General features: G+C 47.0%; 1 protein-coding gene across 1 annotated transcript; it reads right to left on the bottom strand.

Moving 5' to 3' along the window:
• Positions 1–2,379: 2,379 nt before the first annotated feature.
• On the bottom strand, positions 2,380–13,145 carry LOC107125699 (vomeronasal type-2 receptor 26-like). The gene is made up of 5 exons (XM_015429150.1): positions 13,135–13,145; positions 11,230–11,521; positions 8,094–8,372; positions 5,139–5,382; positions 2,380–3,299 (listed from the first exon to the last, which is right to left on the bottom strand). Exons 1-5 carry the CDS (start codon positions 13,143–13,145, stop codon positions 2,380–2,382), a joined length of 1,746 nt encoding a protein of 581 aa, XP_015284636.1.
• Positions 13,146–16,905: the final 3,760 nt, after the last annotated feature.

Below are 16,905 nucleotides of genomic sequence, written 5' to 3'. Positions count from 1 at the left end.
GGAAGGCCAACAATGTTACATTTTGCCAATTCCACACTCTGGCCACAGCTGTGCACCACCCGCATGACTTGGTTGAATGAGGTATACATGGTGGCTGCTAGACTGTGATTGGTGACTGGTGGATTCTCTGATCTGGTATCAAAATGCTAGGCGCATTGCCAGCTGGCTTCCAGGCAGAAAATGGTGGATGCAGTGTGTACTGCCACGGCGCCTTAGAAATAACTTTTAAATGCTCTGAAATAATATAACCGATGGCCCAGCAAATGGATACTGGAAAAGTGTTGGAAACTAGTCATGACAAAGTTTTGTTGTGACGTTGTAATGTGAGCAGGGTTTTAAAAAAAAGAATAAGTAAACATGGCAGGTGGCAGCCCTTTTTATTTTTCCACGCATTACAAAATAGTGAAGTCTACGACCCAAAAAAGAGAAGCGCTAGCCATCTTGAAACAACCCTGCTCTCCCCTCCAATCCCACATGCTACTCCCATTCCAGAGTACTGACGCACGTAGGATGCTTTTTCCGGAAACTAAAATGTATACTGTTGAAATGACCACTGCAACAAATGTGGATAATATGCTTAAAGCGATGATGGCGGCTCTGTATTTCACTGCTTCATCATTTCATTATAACGTAACAAAGGATTAAAAAAAAAACATCATGGAAAACTTGAGCTACCATGGGGAGGGGCAGATAGATGGAAGGCGGGCGACTGGGCGTGGAAAAAGGGGCGTGCATTTCTGCTTCTCTCTGGGGCAAATTGGAAACTTCTCAAGAAACAAGGATCATGAAACCGCGGGGGAAATCGGGCAAGATCAAAATGTGGATCAAAATGTGGCTGCAGGGCTTCGAGTGGGAAATTGACCAATGGAACCGGGTCAAAGGGAGGCGCGACGGCAGCGCAGCTCCTTGTGCGAAATCGGTATGGAACATTTGCCAACCTTTCTCGCTGATCAGTGACATACTTGCTATGATTAGCCCTAGAGCCCAAAGCCTGTAAATCTACACCAAGATATTTAAAACTATTGCCTTGCTCAATCCGATTGGCATTAAAGGAATAAAAGCAGACTATGTAGAGCTACAATTTATAAGTAAGAAAATCTCTTTACTAAACCTTATATAGCGTCAAGTCTTCTACCAGCACTTGCATGTGTTGATAGAAATTAAAAAGCTATATTGAACTTGTGAATAAGAAGAGAAAGAAAGCAGTGTTTCTATTTCTGGATACAGAGAAAGTGTTCAACCATTTAATATGGCTTTTTTTATTGAATGTATTACAAAACATGGATTGTGATCCTGAATTCTGGAAATGGATGTGTGGTATATACTTGAATCAACAAGCAAAGATTTTAATTAGTGGGAAATTAACAGAAGCAATTAAAAAAAGGCACATGTCAGGATTGTCTCCTATCTCCTTTATTATTTATATTACCAATAGCAATTTTAGCTATAAAGATTAGACAAGACAAGAAGTGGCGACCTGCAACACTTGCGGGGGGGGGGAGCGCCATGCAGAGGAGGAAGCTGCCGCAGGTGAGCCTTCTCCCCTTCTCCCCTGCCCCATCCTGGCCACAATGGCAAGGCCCATGAGGCTCTGAACCACCAGGTCCACCAAACCTCCCTGCCCCCCTGGCAATGGCGGTGAGGCCTGTGTGGCTCCGAGCCGCCAGGCGCACCAAACTTCCCCCGTTCCCCTGGCAACTGTGGTGAGGCCCATGTGGCTCTGAGCCACCAGGCCCACCAAACCTCCCTAACCCCAACAATGGCGAGGCCTGAGCTTGGCTCGCAAGCCTCCCCCTCCCCCTCCCTTAGTGGCAGTGGCGAGACCTGGCCAGCCTGCCAAGCTTACCCCCCCAGTGGCAGTGGCGAGGGCTAAGCAGCTCACAGCTGCTAGCCTACCAAGACTTCTCCCGCCCCCCCCAGTGGTGGCAGTGGCAGTGAGGCAGTTCTAAGAGCGTTCTCTGCACATGCGCAAGCAATGCTCTTTTAATTTTGGGGGGATTTAAGTATCCCAACTATAGTTTTTTAAATAGATTTCAGATTTTTCTGCACATCTGGGGATTGCCCCAAATGTACAGGAAAATCTCTTTGCCCCCTAGGTGCCCCCGATGTGCAGATTTAGATATCTGCACACAGGAGGCGCCTTGGATATTAGATATATAGATGATTGAAATAAGGGAATAAAAACAGGTTATGTAGAGTTCGAAACGAAAAGATGATATGGTCTTAACAGTCCTGGTTCACCAAAAATTGTTACAACATGTAATGGAACATATTGACGTGGATGTGGAAAGCTAAATGTTTAAATGTTAATTCTTCAGTAATGTTAACCACCTGCATGAGGAGCTATAATGAACTGAAACTTGAAAAAGCAGAGAATATTCAAAAATTTAGGTTCCTGTATTTCTTGTTCCTTAGGAGCTGATCTCTGCTATTGAGATCAGGCCTCAGAAAAATAATGTAGCATTTGGGAACAAAGATGCAGCCCAGGAGACCGGTGCCAGAGGCCAAGATGGAGAAGACCTCCACGGCCACCATGGACTTCCCTTTAGTGCTCAGGTAGGTGGGCACGAAGGAGACCCACACGCTGCAGAAGACCAGCATGCTGAAAGTGATAAACTTGGCTTCATTAAAGCTGTCGGGTAGTTTCCTCGCTAGGAAAGCCACCATGAAGCTGACTAGGGCCAGAAATCCCATGTATCCCAGGACTGTGTAAAACATGATGACTGACCCCTCGTTACATTCCACTATGATCTCTTTGGCCAAGGAGTGGAAGTCCGAGTTGGGGAATGGGGGAGAGGTTCCTAGCCAAAGTGCAGAGGTAATAACCTGGAGGAGGGGACAGACCAGGACAATGACATTTACCCCTTGTCTCCCCAACAGTTCTCTTGCCATGTTTCCTGGCTTAGTGGCCATGAAGGCCACAACCACCATGATAGTTTTTGCCAAGATGGACGAAATGGCAACAGAGAAGATTATAGTAAAAGCAATTTGTCTTAGAAGGCAGGTGAACTTTGTAGGTCGACCAATGAATAGGAAGGAGGAGAGGAAGGAGAGCAGAAGGGAGATGAGGAGGACATAGGTGAGTTCTCTGTTGTTGGCTTTGACAATGGGTGTGTCTCGATATTTAATGACAGTTGCCAGGACTAGGGCTGTGATCAGAGACAGAAAAAGAGCAAGTGAAGCCAAAACAATCCCCAAAATTTCTTGATAGGAAAGGAAGCTTATGTTCTTGGAGATACATTGATCTTTGTTCTTGTTTGGATATTGATCTTCTGGACATGGGACACAATGATCAGCATCTGGAACAAACAATCACTAATTACTTAATTCCAGCACAACAGAAATAACGTTTGTGTAGTATTCAGTTGAGTGTTTACCAAGGAGATGGAATAATAACAGTGTCCAGCTAGTGGTAAGATTGAGTTTCCTGCTGCATAATATCTGTGAAATATAGCCTGTTGCACAATAATATTGTTATATATTTATAAATACTAGATATGCAACATAGAATAGAATCTGGTTTGCTGCTAACTTATGAACAATTCTGACATTTTAACTTGAGGACGAGGGAAGTCACATGAAGTTACACTCCAAATAGGGCCCAAAAAGGACATCTGTGTAGGTGGCCCCTTTTCAAAATCTTTCAGAATGACTAGTGTCAATTTAAAGGTGCAAATTCCCATTTGATTTTCCTCTGTTTCTACTTCTGCAACTTAGCTGAGAAGAATTCTACATAAGAAATGCATGATAAAGACAAACAATATTTTGAAATTCATACCTTGACGGTTTAAATCTAAACATAACAGAAAGAAGTTCTAGAAGAGAAAGAATTATCCAGATACTATCCCAAAACTGAACTTAGTGAAAAAGAGAGAAATTCAAAGTGTGTATTAGAGAATCAGTTTTTTCATTATACAGACTGTGGGTGGTTATCACTGGTAGTGTCAGGGCTTAACATCCCATGGGCCCCACAAGAAAGCTGTAGCTCCTTACCTGAGGTATACATTATAATCTAAAAATGCAAGCATAAGTCCATAACTCCAGAGTCTAAACGTAAGCGGTGTTTACAGCCTTTGCGAGCCACTCAGTGTCCAGCAACTTCAACCCTTTAAGTTGGGGTTTCAAGATTTGTTGAACTACCTGAATGGTTGGAAATCATCCCTTCTGGACAAAGTTCACATTCATAACAACAAGGTGGCTCTTGTTCTATAACTTTTCTGCTGTACCCTGGCAAGCAGCTCTCCACACACCTGGAGGAGGGCATTTCCTAAATGGAAGAAAGAAGAAGTGGTGAGATTTTCCAAATGAGTGGTGTTCTTTCCACACCCTGATGATTCTCCATGGAGCTCTTTAGGGATGGGCCCAGAATCTGTTCTATACACTCCTGAACCTGCACCTGTCAAAATGATTTGGGAGGTTCGGGATTGTATAGAATGGATCCTGTGCAAGCTAGGGACACCAAACTCATAGTGGACTGCCCCTGGATGCCCAAATTTGATGTCTCTAGTTTGCAAGGGATCCATTCTATACACTCCTGCACCTGCACCTGTCAAAATGCCCGTAACAGTCATTTTAACAAGTGCAGGCTCAGGAGTGTATAGAACGGATCCTGTGCAAGAGACATCAAAGTCACAGGGGACCACCCCTGGATGCTGTTTAAGTTGTTGTAAATGTCTCTGCTCATAAACCACACAAAGTTCCATGAACAGCTTGAAAGTTTGTGGAAAGCTCATGCTAGGTGACCTGCCATGAACTTGACTTTGTGAACCACGAACTGGCGAAATTTAGCTCCTGCCCATTCCTAGAGCTCTCATTGCTGCTTGAATGCAAAGGCAATCACATTGCAACACTGCAGTTTTCCCGACTGTTCTCTCGACTCAGCCTGGAATGACTTTCTTGCATTAAAGAACTACTGAAAGGGTTTTTCTTTGGCATGGTGAAATGAATCACCAGGTTAAGCAGGATCAGATCTTTCTAGGAAATGTGCAAGTCTTACTACGACCAGTAAAACAGAACTTCCAAAGGAAAAAGTATACCATTCTGGAGTCCAACATCTGAACGAAGCTGGCCTTTAGTCTGTTCTATAAATGCAATCTTATACTCCCAAAAGTTCTATCAGCAAATTTCTCTACCATTACCCAAGACTTTCAACTTCTTCCCCACCTGGGTAGCCCAAACAATTGTATCTGCGTTAATGGTGAAATCTTTGCCTGGGGGGGCCCTCGGATCCATCCTTCCAACTTTCACTTGAGCTGAAGATCCATTTGGGAAGAAAGCCACGTTCAGGATATCATAGCCAGCTGATCTCTTGTCATTTTGACTGAAAAACACTTCCTCGCCAGCACTGTTGTTGAACTGAGTGCTCCTCAAAGAGGCAAGGATCTGAAATAAAAGAGATCCTAAGAAAATGATGTAACAGTTATGACTGCTGGTGGAGCTGGTTGCAGGTTTTGGTGGGCCATAGGCATAGACTTTCCAAGGTCCCCTTTCCCTCCACCATCAGGACCCCTGCTTATACCCTTCCTTTCATCTGCATGCCAGTTGCCTACATGTATGTCTTGCCCCTACCCCGTTGCCAACCCTTCCATTGCTTTTGCTCACAGCTCCCTGACAACCTGCAGCCCTTTCCCTGGCAATGGCCATTTGTGTAACTGGGAGAATGTATTGCTAGCAAGAGAGTGGTCAGGGGTGATGGGTTGACAGTAGTGGGCCCCAGACGAAACCCTGGGTCCTGCCACCTGCCCCTTCTCAGGGGCCCACCAACCCCAACCATTAGGGGAACGGTCCTACGGACATTCTGTCTGGACTACCACAAGAGGAGATTATGGTTTCTGTAGTTGTTTCCTTAATGGAAAAGCCAAGGGTGAATTCTCAGTGGGCACTAATGACCAGGTGACTTCTTTATGTCTCTTTGTTGGGGGCATCTCTCATGGTAGCTACTTCTCATGACACACTCTCCATATGCTTGGATGGAGGCTGGAAGCAACTGAATTATAGACAGTGCAGAAGTTCTCAGTTGGTGTGCCCTCACTGCAAGGCCCCATCAGCTGGGAGGGGGGTGCAGAGGAAAACCCACATGGGTGGACAGGACTCCCAGCAGTGCAGCACTGGGCAGACCCTCCCATACCCCAACAGAGGATCATCTACACCCCCCCCCATGCAAACGCTGATCCCTGAGGCCATCTGGGACAGCATCCCCAGATCTGCAGGCTGAGTGGGGAGGTATGAATGCAACTGCAGTGACTCCCAACTTATCAGTGAGGCTGTCCCCGAAGTGAAAGGGTTCTGCTTGATTGCTGCAGATGTGGTTGTTCTGCCATGCTGAAGTCACAATTGGAGTGGCTCTGCCCACCCACCCACCCCTGAGCAGCTTCCTGTTCCGTCCTTGGCACCATTTGCTCATTAGCCGCATAGTAGCCCTGAATGGGCCAGTTCCACCCCCCGGGCCTTATGTCTGACACCCCTAGTCTAAGGGATGAGAAGCCAACCCAATGCTGATAGCGCTTCATCTAAGTATGAATCCATGGATGGATGGCCATCGCTGACATAGCAATCAAGTCAGCCCATGAAAACAATGTATTTCTAAATGTGTAATCTGGTTTTATTGCATTGCTGATTGATGTGGAGCATACTGTTCTAACTGCATTCTTTTTACTTGTGTAGTCTCCTTTGAGATTCGGGAAAAAGAGGTGGACCATAAATGAATGAAATAAATTCCCATAGAAGAGGCCCAGAAAGTTAGAGGGCCATTCAGACTCAGCGATAGATAGCAAACTCGGCGAGAGGAATTGTGGAAGAGCAAGAGGGGGAAATGGAAGCTGTAAACTCCCTTCCAACTGATACCAAGGCCCTAGAGCTTCCAGCCCCCTTGGTGGAGGTGGGGGTCCCCTGCTGCCAGGCCCTGCCCCTGCTGCCAATCAGCTGGCCAGTGGGGGGGGACTTACCAGGAGAAAGAGGAAGGTCCAGGCTACCTTACCGGCATCACAGAGGAAGTGATCTCATCATGCCACCGATGGCTGGGTGACGCTGTGGTATTTGGGCAAAAACTCTATGGTAGAAGCTGTAGTATTTTTGCCCAAACAGCAGAACATTGCAGCAACATCAGAACTTGATGACATCATTACCTGTGTGATACCAGCCATGTGACCTGGGCCTTCTTTGTCCTGGTAAGTCCCCCCTATCCACCACCAGTTGCCAGGAGGGTCCTGGGAACTATACAAGGTCCAGAAAGAGCAGCTTAAGAGATGGGGGAGCTTGCCTTGCTTAGGAGAAGGAGGACCCTGAGTTGTCTCTGGCATTGCACAAAGAAGTAGTTATAACAGGAACTTCTGCTACTTTTTCCTCAGAAGGAAAACAACCCTGTGGCAGCTGTTCCTCCTTCTCTATGGCCAAAGAAATTGCCAGCCATGAAGGGCACCACATCAGATTGCTTAGTTTATTCGGGATGGGTCAGTGCTGGGCTGACATGTTCTGGGCTGTCCATTCCTTGACGCAAGAGCCACGTAGCAGAGGGAGGATGTTACCTGCCATGGCTGGACACCCTGAAGCCTCTCGCCATTCCCCATCATTGCACGTCTTGGTCCAAATGTGTACATGGCATGTAGCGCATGTGCCACAGAATAAACAGCATTGTAAACATTATAGCTGTTTCCAGTCATGCTCATTTCAAATACAGAGGGTGGGAGGTTCTTGATCTCCTCCTTCTCTGTACAGTTCTTAAGGCCTCCAGGAAAATAATTTGGTTTTTTAAATAAACATATGAATACAAGTTTCCACCACTCTTTAAGAAAAACATCACCTTGAGGCTGGCGTGGATCTAAAGTCCGGAGAAAACTGTGGAATCCTGGCACATCACTTGCGTGGCCTCTGAAGGACAGGGCACCATGGAAGGCCTCCACAGCCTTCCAGTTAAAGAAGATGCCCACGGCAGCAAATTCCCACTGGCTTGTCACAATCCACACCTTTTCAAGAGATGTCTTAGTCTTAGCTTTGTATAGCATAAGGGGTAGGATTAAATTTCGTATGGCATTTGAGTCGCCGGAGACAACAACAACTTTGGCCTTAGCCTCCGAGAGAGCTATAGCTAGATTCACATCATTAGATGGACTTGTATAGTACACTGAGATTTCAGACAAGGTCCGTTTAGTGAACTCGACACAGATGTTGTTCTGGTCAAGCATTGGTCTTAGGGCTTGGATGAAGTTTTCTCCGCCGTCATCATCCGGAGCAACAATCCCAATCCAGTTCCAGTGGAAATGAAGAAGTAAGCGGATTATCCCCAAATATTGTGGGACTTCACTGGGGTCAATGCGGTAGAAGGAAGGAAATATGCTCCTCTCTTTCAGAACAGGACTGAAGGAGCCATAACCAAGCTGGTAGAAAGAAGGAAGACTTTTAGTTGAAAAACAGATTTGTAAATGTTGTGCAGTTATTTTCAGTGCTTCACAAAAATCAGGACTGTGGAGATAATCCCATGTCCTGTTGACTGGATTTTCCTCTTCTTTCTCAAGAAATAATTTCTGTTGCTAGATCTTCTTGTCTCAATCTACTGGTCGGACTGGGCTGAAACGGTTGAGGCAAAGAAGGCATTGGGTTCAGTAATGCAACCAACTGGGCCATGAAGTGCTTCTGAGAAAGAGAAATGAAGAAACCGCTCTGGGACACACTGTGTGTGTGCATGTGTGCATGTACATGCATGTATGAGTAATTAACACATGGAATTCACTGTCGCAAGAAGTGGTGGCAACTACACGCATAGACAGCATCAAGAGGGGATTGGATAAATATATGGAGCAGAGGTCCATCAGTGGCTATTAGCGATAAGGTATGGAACGCCATCTCTAGGGCAGTGATGCTCTATATTTTTGGTGCTTGGGGCGGGGAGCAACAGTGAATGGGTGCCTATAGTTCTTGCCCCACAAGTGGACCTCCTGATGCCACATGGGTTTTGCCCACTGTGTGACACAGTGTGTTGGACCGGATGTTCTTACGAGCACATGTCTAACACTTCCTAAATCTTGCCCAGAACCTGCTAGTTCTTCTCCTTTGTATTTAGCTCACCAGCATCTAAACAGTGCATTTGCTTCCTTTCCTGACAGAAATCATTGTTTGGCTGAGCAGGTCGTAGAATTATCAGAGCCTCTCAGCCTTGATAAACATTTTGATAAGCATTTTGCAATCCTCTTCCTCATAATTAAGACCCCCCTGGAGGTCTCTTCCGAGGGAACTCATCCAGGCAAATGTTCCCATAGAAACTTCTCATTGCTCAGAGAACAATGCCAGTGGCTTGAAGGAACTTTGGTAAACTGGTTAGGTTCAACTGGAACCCGTCCAGGCAATAACATACTCCAATAATGGCCCCCACTCTTCTGGTTCTGAGTTTGAAGGGGTCTCTTTCTAACCTGGGAACTATTATCTTGTGGCAGGGAATACAGCCTAAGCTTTATCAAAGATCGTCGTTCACGTCTCAGAGAGACCTGTGGAGGACATGATAAGATGGGGTTTTATGGGCACTGGAATTCACTGCACAATATTGTTTGGGAGGCCCCTCAGCTATCACTGAAGCTGTCACATCACAGGGTAGTCCAATACAGGAGGCCACAGTGACTGCCCCGAAGAGAGAACAGAAGAGAGAACATATTGAAGAACAACAGAAGTACATTCAAGTGTTGGTCTGAAGCTGCCTTATACTGAATCCAACTCCTGGTCCATCAAAGTCAGTATTGTCTACTCAGACTGGTAGCGGCTGTCCAGCGCCTCAGGCAGAGGACTTTCACATCACCTACTGTCTTGTCCTTATAACTGGATATGCTGGGGATTGAACCTGGGACCTTCTGCATTCCAAGAATATGCGTGCACATGAAAGCTTATACCCAGAATTATACTTTGTTGGTCTTAAAGGTGCCACTGGACTCAAATTTGGTTCAACAGAAGAAGAAGAAGAAGAAGAAGAAGAAGAAGAAGAAGAAGAAGAAGAAGAAGAAGAAGAAGAAGAAGAAGAAGAAGAAGAAGAAGAAGAGGAGGTGGAGGAGGAGGAGGAGGAGGAGGAGGAGGAGGAGATTGGTTTCATACCCCGCTCTTCACTACCCAAGGGAGTCTCAGAGCACCTTCCAAACTCCTTTCCCTTCCCCTCCCCACAACAGACACCTTTGTGAGGTAGGTGGGGCTGAGAGAGCTCTGACAGAAACTGCTCTTTTTTCAAGAACAGCTGAGCCAGAACTATGGCTTGCCTAAGGCCATCCAGCCAGGTGCAAGTGGAGGAGTGGGAAATCAAACCAGGTTCTCCCAGATTAGAGTCAGTGCACTTAACCACTACACCAATCTGGTACATGTAAACTTGCCTGTAGAGATGCAAAGACCATTCTTATGAAACAATTTTACTGACCCGTAATGTTGGTGGGCCCTGACCTGGATAGCCCAGGCGAGCTCGATCTCCTCAGTTCTTGGCAGTAAGCAGAGTCGGCCTTGGCTAGTACTTGGAGGGGAGACCTCCACAGAACTCCAGGGTCGCAGCACCAGAGGCGGGCAAGAGCAAAGCACCTCTGAATGTCTCTTGCCTTGAAAACCCTATGGGTTCACCAGAGGTCAGCTGTGACTTGATGGCACTTTCCACCAGCAATGTTGGTGGCATTTACATAGGCACTTGTATGAGTAGTTCATTTAATTAAAAATTTTGCACAATCCAGGTTCTCTATGGCTGTTTCGGGGGAGGTGGTGGTGGTGGGTTAGTTTGGTGGTTCTTTGGAACAAGTCAATAAAATGCAGTCAGGCCAGGAGCCAGGAATTCCAGCATCCGGCTCCAATGCTTCAGTCTCAGCCCTGCTGCTTCCTTCCACTTCATGAAAACCTCATTTCTCAGTCAATCGATCAAGCACAGTTTTATCCTCCCATTCATCCAAAGTGCTCAGGCCAGCTTGCACGGTTCTTTCCATTTCTGGGTCATCCTCACAGCAATTACTCTGTGAGGTAGGTGCTGCTAAGGTGAACAGGCCCTAAGCCAGCCAGCGTGCAACATGGCAGTGTGGGGATTGGAACCCACGTCACTCAGATCCTTGTCTGGCATTCTAACCACTGCTGACTATAACTCTAAATTCTTATCACAGCAAATATATTACTGAAGGTCCTGCTTCTCCACTCTCATGTGCACTTCAGCCTGCCCCATTGTCTCCCCTACGTGTTCACGCCACTCCCCAAACACACCCTTTTATCCCCATAAAAAGGCCCTCTTACCTGCGGGATCTTGAAGAGGCCCAGGAGGGAGGCCATCTGCATTGAGATTCTGGAGTAGAGACTTCCAATGACAGAGAGCACCTTCTCCTGTCTGCTGCATCTGTAGTTGGGGACCACTTGATCCCCCGTGGACAGAAACGACAGGCCTGCCTGGTAGGTCATTCTTGCAAAGTAAGTGTCCTCAAAGATGCGGAAGCCCAGCGTGACGTTCGGGAGGAGTGCCGGATCCTTGTTGATCTCCCTGATGGCAAACACGAGGGCCAGGATGTGCTGGTAGTTTTTGGGCACCCGGCTGCAATAAGAGGTACATGATATGGGCCAGTGGTAAAACAAGGAGTGTCATGAAAGACCTTCTGGCTTCACTCACCATTACTTAGAAAGAAAACCCTGCAGACTAGTTTTGAGTCCGTTCATCAGATATTTGCATTTAAATGCCCTGCCCCTTCACACAGAGCACTGCGACATTTAAAAGACTCTAACTGGCTCGGGTCAAGAGTCCGTCTACTACAGCATCCACATGGAAGATGTAAAGATGATATCCCTTTCCTGCCATCGCCCTCCCCAGCATCTGTCATTCAGGGGTAGACCGTCTCTGACCATGGAAGGTCTATTTAGCTATCTTGGCTTAGCAGTGAATAGAACATTCTTTTTATAGCTGCAATGTTTGCAGTGGAGAGTTAATAACTAAATTGTCCCAGTGATAAACTCTGTATCAGATTTCTTAATCCACAAAAAAAAGGGCATTCTAAACAAGGATTATTCAGTACGAATGTCAGCAAAATCAGCTTTACGTGCAACCCATTTAACAATCCAGGTCAATTTAGCTGCTTCATTAAATACTTTAATATTTGGGGTTTCAATCCTTTTATGACTCCATTTATCTCCACATATTGTACAACTTCACTCTGGGTGACTAGATCAAAAAGTTTAACAGGCTTTGCTGTTCTTTTGGTGCTTCCTCCAGAATCAATACACATGAATTAGATAATAAATGACTGAAATTCAGTCAATATCATGTTCGTCTCATTCACATGTCCTAGTCCTTTCCAGATTCTCAACACAGAACCCAGACTATTGCTCAGGTCTATCTACATGGGACCTGACAATGTCTAACACTAGATTCATGTAGGAACATAAGAAGAGCCCTGCTGGATCAGGCCAGTGGTTCATCTAGTCCAGCATCCTGTCTCACAGAGTGGCCAACCAGGTCCTCTGGAGGGCCAACTACAGGGCACAGAGACTGAGGCCTTCCTCTGATGTTGCCTCCTGGCACTGAGGTTCAGAGGTTGACTGCCTCTGAATGTGAAGGTTCCCCTCAGTCACCATGGCTAGTAGCCTCTAAAAGATCTATCCTCTGTGAATCTCTCTATTCCCCTTTTAAAACCGTCTATGTCTGTGGCCATCACTGTATCCTCTGGCAGTAAATTCCACATGTTAATCACTCTCTGTGTAAAGAAGTATTTCCTTTTGCCCTTCTGCTGCTTAACAAGGGTGCCTGTTTCTAGAAGTTCCAGTGGAATTTGCTGGCCAGACTGAAAGTATTCCAACCCAGGGCCTCCTGGCAAAACTTACCATGCAGGATGGATGTTCCTGGGTGGGGTTTCAAAGGACCCCCGCATAACTGTGGTTTTGAGGTGGGGCAAAATCCCACCAACAAGGTGGTCTCCTGGCCTGTAATATGCTTCTTGGAGCTCAAAGGGTCTGGTCAAGATGCACTTGGTCCCCAGTGTCTTGTGCACAGCCTGAGGCAAGAGGCAAGAGGAGAACAGCACCCACATCAGTACCATTTTCATGAAATCTTCCCTCCTAGATCAGCAAAGAAATTACTGCATAGAACCTGGATCATAGTCAACTGTGTGGACTTTTAGATGGTAGGGAGGAAACATATGTCAATATGCTCCTTACCCAGTATACATGGCATGCTTAAGACAAACATATTTTGTTCTGATCTGGATGTTGATTATTTCAAGCTTGGTAGATAGAAAACGCAGGGGGGTCAGTAAGAATTACTGTGATTTTGCTAATTTCAGAGGAGAGAGATAATCACATCAGAATAGCGCAGGGCTGTATTTTCACCTCAGACAAACGTGTTTGTGTAACTCTGTGCTTCTCCATGGGGCAGACTGACTCAGGGGGCTGGACTTAGGCTGCCGGATTCTAAACTTGGGCCTGTCTGAAGCTGACCAGCAAAAACCAAAATGGAATCTGGGGGGTGGGGGTGGTCCAAAGTGATTTATTCCAATTGGACGGCTGGATTGGAGCCTGGTACTTAAAGACCAATGAGGTCTTTGGAGTATAAGCTTTCGACAGTCAAAGGTCCCTTTGTTGGATATCAATTTGATGGCTGAGTCTAGAACTTGAGTTGCAAGTTCCCAGTGGGTTTGTGGGACTTTTCAGCTAGAACTCAGAGTTGCAGCAGGGGGAAAATGAAATAAAACATGGCTGTCAGGCCTATGGCATGAGATCACTTGCAGCTGTCAACTGGAAGTGATGTCTGTGTTCTCTAGGCATTGCCAGAGACTCTATGATTTTACCATAACATTTCCAGTGATTACTAGAGAAGACTGACATTTGCCACCCCAATCAGAATAACAAGACTGTTATGTACTGAACCAGGATAGCACCGGGATACTGACTAGCTTGAGTTACCTAAACAATGGACAACTAGGATCCTAGAAGTGACCTATGGTTTTAAGGTTGTAATGTAAATAACCAATCACTACTCGTGTCTCAAACCCAATATATTTCATTGGCGATGAGTATGGGATCCTGTTGAGCCAGCCCATCACTCTCCAGCACCACACCGCACAATGAGCTCCAGTGCTTAGCACAATGCATTGCTACTGGGACCATGGCTGCCGCTCCAGGACACTTCAATGCATTCGATGCTGCTGCCGAGGACTGGGAATCCTACATCAGCTGGTTTGAGTTCTTTCTCAAGTCCTCCAGGATCAATGCAGTGGGGAAGAAGTGAGCTGCCTTCTTCCAAGTATGTGGTCGCACAACGTATGAGATTGCCCGCTCGCTCATTTCCCCCGCAGCACTCAAAGACACGGACTACCAAATGATCATCGACTGGCTTAAGGCTCATTTCTCGTCTAAGCCGTCTGTCATCACCGCCCGCCATGCATTCTACATGAGGTACCAGGCCACCAACAAATCCATCACAGACTTTGTCACCGCACTATGGCAGATAGCCCGGCATTGCAACTCTGCCAACCTTGAGAAAGCCCTCCGGGACTGGCTGGTCTGCGGACTACGGGACGAGAGGTTCCAGCGAAAAATCCTCGCCAAAGGTAACCCGAACTTCAAGGAGTCCATGGAAATGGCCCTTGCCATAGAAGAAGCCAAGCAGTTCACCACAGAGATTCAGCACATGAGGCAGCTGCCAACTTTGACTAAACTGACCATGGCCACCCACCTCATGGACCCCTTGGAGGATGACGATGATGAAGTTCTACAGCTCCAGCAACCCGAACAGCACCACCCACCAGCTGCACAACAACACCCATCCGCACCACTTCGTGCCAGCTTCACCACCACCACAGCCACGTGCACCAGCTGCAGAGAGCCACATGAAAGGAGGTCCTGTTGTTTCCGGGACGCCACATGCAGAAACTGCGGGAAGGTCGGCCACATCGCACAAGCCTGTCGCACCAAGGAGAACCGGAGGTGACAATCGGCGACCCCAACCTTGATGCACTCCACAGAGCTACACCCCACCTCTGTCCAGCAGCAAGAGGTACTGCACTTGCCCCAGGACACCCAAAATAAAATTACAGTAATGGTACTGATAGAGGGGAACCCCTGCATGATCGAACTCGACACCGAATCCTCCATCTCTATCATTTCCGAGGACATGTTCAAGAGACTTTGTCCCAAAGGGGGTCCTCTCCTGCAGCCAGTTGGCTTCACCCTACAGGACTTTTCTAAAAATGAAGTGTCCATCCTGGGGGAGGGCAAGTTCTGAGTGCAGTACCTACACTTTGATGGACTTTTGGACTTGCTGGTAGTGAGAGGCAGTCGCACGAGCCTTATTAGGATCGTGCAAATGAAAGCACTGGCCCACAGTTATGTATGGTGGCCCGGCCTGGAAAGCAACATCGAGGACTGTGTAAAGCACTGCCAGGCTTGTCAAGAAACCCATCCGGCAGCGCCCGGGGCCCTTGTGCAACAGTGGAAATCCACTCACAAACCATGGTCCTGGTTACACCTGGACTTTGCAGGGCCCTTCCAAGGACAGATCTTCTTCATTTTGGTATAAATAACCAATCACGGGGAGTGTGTGTGTGGGTTTATTTGGCAAGCATATAAGCAAGGCTTCTGCCCTGCTGGGGTGTTTTTAGTTTGAGCAGATTCACTTAATAAAGCATGAGCTGATCACTACTCGCGTCTCGAACCCAGTATGTTTCAGAGACAGAGAACAGTTTGGAAACAAACAAGGGGCATTTTATTAACTATTTAGCAAAATTTTAATGAAGCAGCAACGGAAAAACTAAGTGGGTGCGGAACAGGCAAGGTAGTTGTCAATCCGACCAACCTCCTTGCCCAACATAGGTGTGAGCCACCAGCCCCGGTCTTGAGCCACCAATCTGGCTTGCGACTGATAGCCCAGCCACTGGTTGCCACCCAGGACTGCCTACGCACAAAGTTGTACAACTTGCAGTGAGGAGTGTACCTTAGAGGTTCCCAGAGGTGATTATAATTCCCAGCCCTGGACCATAAAACCCAAAGGCCGTTCCTGATAACCCCTCTTGTTCCCAAACAGGAAATGGTTTAAGGTGCTCACCAGTTCTGCTTTCTTACCGGCACTACCCTGCCACTTGCAAGGTCAAGGCTCTGCTTTGGCCGAAGCAGCCACCTAGCAGTCCAAAACTGCCCTAATCCCTTGCCACAAGTCCTCTAAAAACAAATAATTACCCTTGTTTGATAAATGAATACCATCATCCCTATACAGGTCTTGCAACACAACCTGTATGCCGGGGTGTGGCAAAAATTGACCCAAACCACCCTCCATAGCTTTCTTCATCCAACGGTTGGCTTTACATAGTGCACAGTCAAGGCACCGAGGGTGCCCACGTCTATGCCATACCTGTTGTAGCTGACCAGACTATCTGCACGCCAGGCCACCTTGCTCTTATAATTGCAAGGCCTGCTTTGGTCTGGATGACAAAGGCGTTGCCCTTCATCAGACCTAGGTCATTACCATTTAGGTGCACAACCAGTTCATGCAGAGGCGGCCCCACCATTCATCAAACAACAATGGCAGGAGACCGGGGCATCACATGCCTCTCCTGCCCAACCATTCAACCAACGCCCACTCACAAAGGCCCAACTGAGAACTGACAGATGTCCTCCTGGCCTGGTGAGCAGCCCCCAAAAACATGCTGTGGCCACAGGTGGTTATTCTTCGTCTCACCCGGCAGTCTTCAGAACCTGAAAAAGAACTACATTAGTAAGTTTACTCAAACTTAAAACTTGCATTTACGCACATAACCTCTGAAACAACGTGATCACCCATAACCTATGTTCTGACTCTTTGCATCAGAGTACCCCATGGCCACCGTGGTAGATGCAGCCCCTATCTTGAAGGAGTGGGTACCAAAATGGAAATCCTCCAAGCCCAGCTGCACAAGAGCTTTCTGAGTCAATGCCCCAAATTGAAATTTGGTGTGG

Source organism: Gekko japonicus, unplaced genomic scaffold, assembly GCF_001447785.1.
Source record: "Gekko japonicus isolate JY-2015 unplaced genomic scaffold, Gekko_japonicus_V1.1 scaffold2450, whole genome shotgun sequence".
Taxonomy (NCBI): Eukaryota; Metazoa; Chordata; class Lepidosauria; order Squamata; family Gekkonidae; genus Gekko; species Gekko japonicus.
The sequence above is the reverse complement of the archived record's forward strand: the minus strand, read 5'-3'. Positions and strand labels throughout refer to the sequence as shown.

Excerpts from the sequence above, each read along its gene's own strand:
- LOC107125699 (XM_015429150.1), bottom strand. Across the intron at positions 8,373-11,229 it reads GCCTCTTCAAGATCCCGCAG|CTTGGTTATGGCTCCTTCAG; the intron begins GTAAGAGGGCCT and ends TCTTTCTACCAG. Across the intron at positions 3,300-5,138 it reads GAAGAAGTTGAAAGTCTTGG|ATGCTGATCATTGTGTCCCA; the intron begins GTAATGGTAGAG and ends TGTTTGTTCCAG.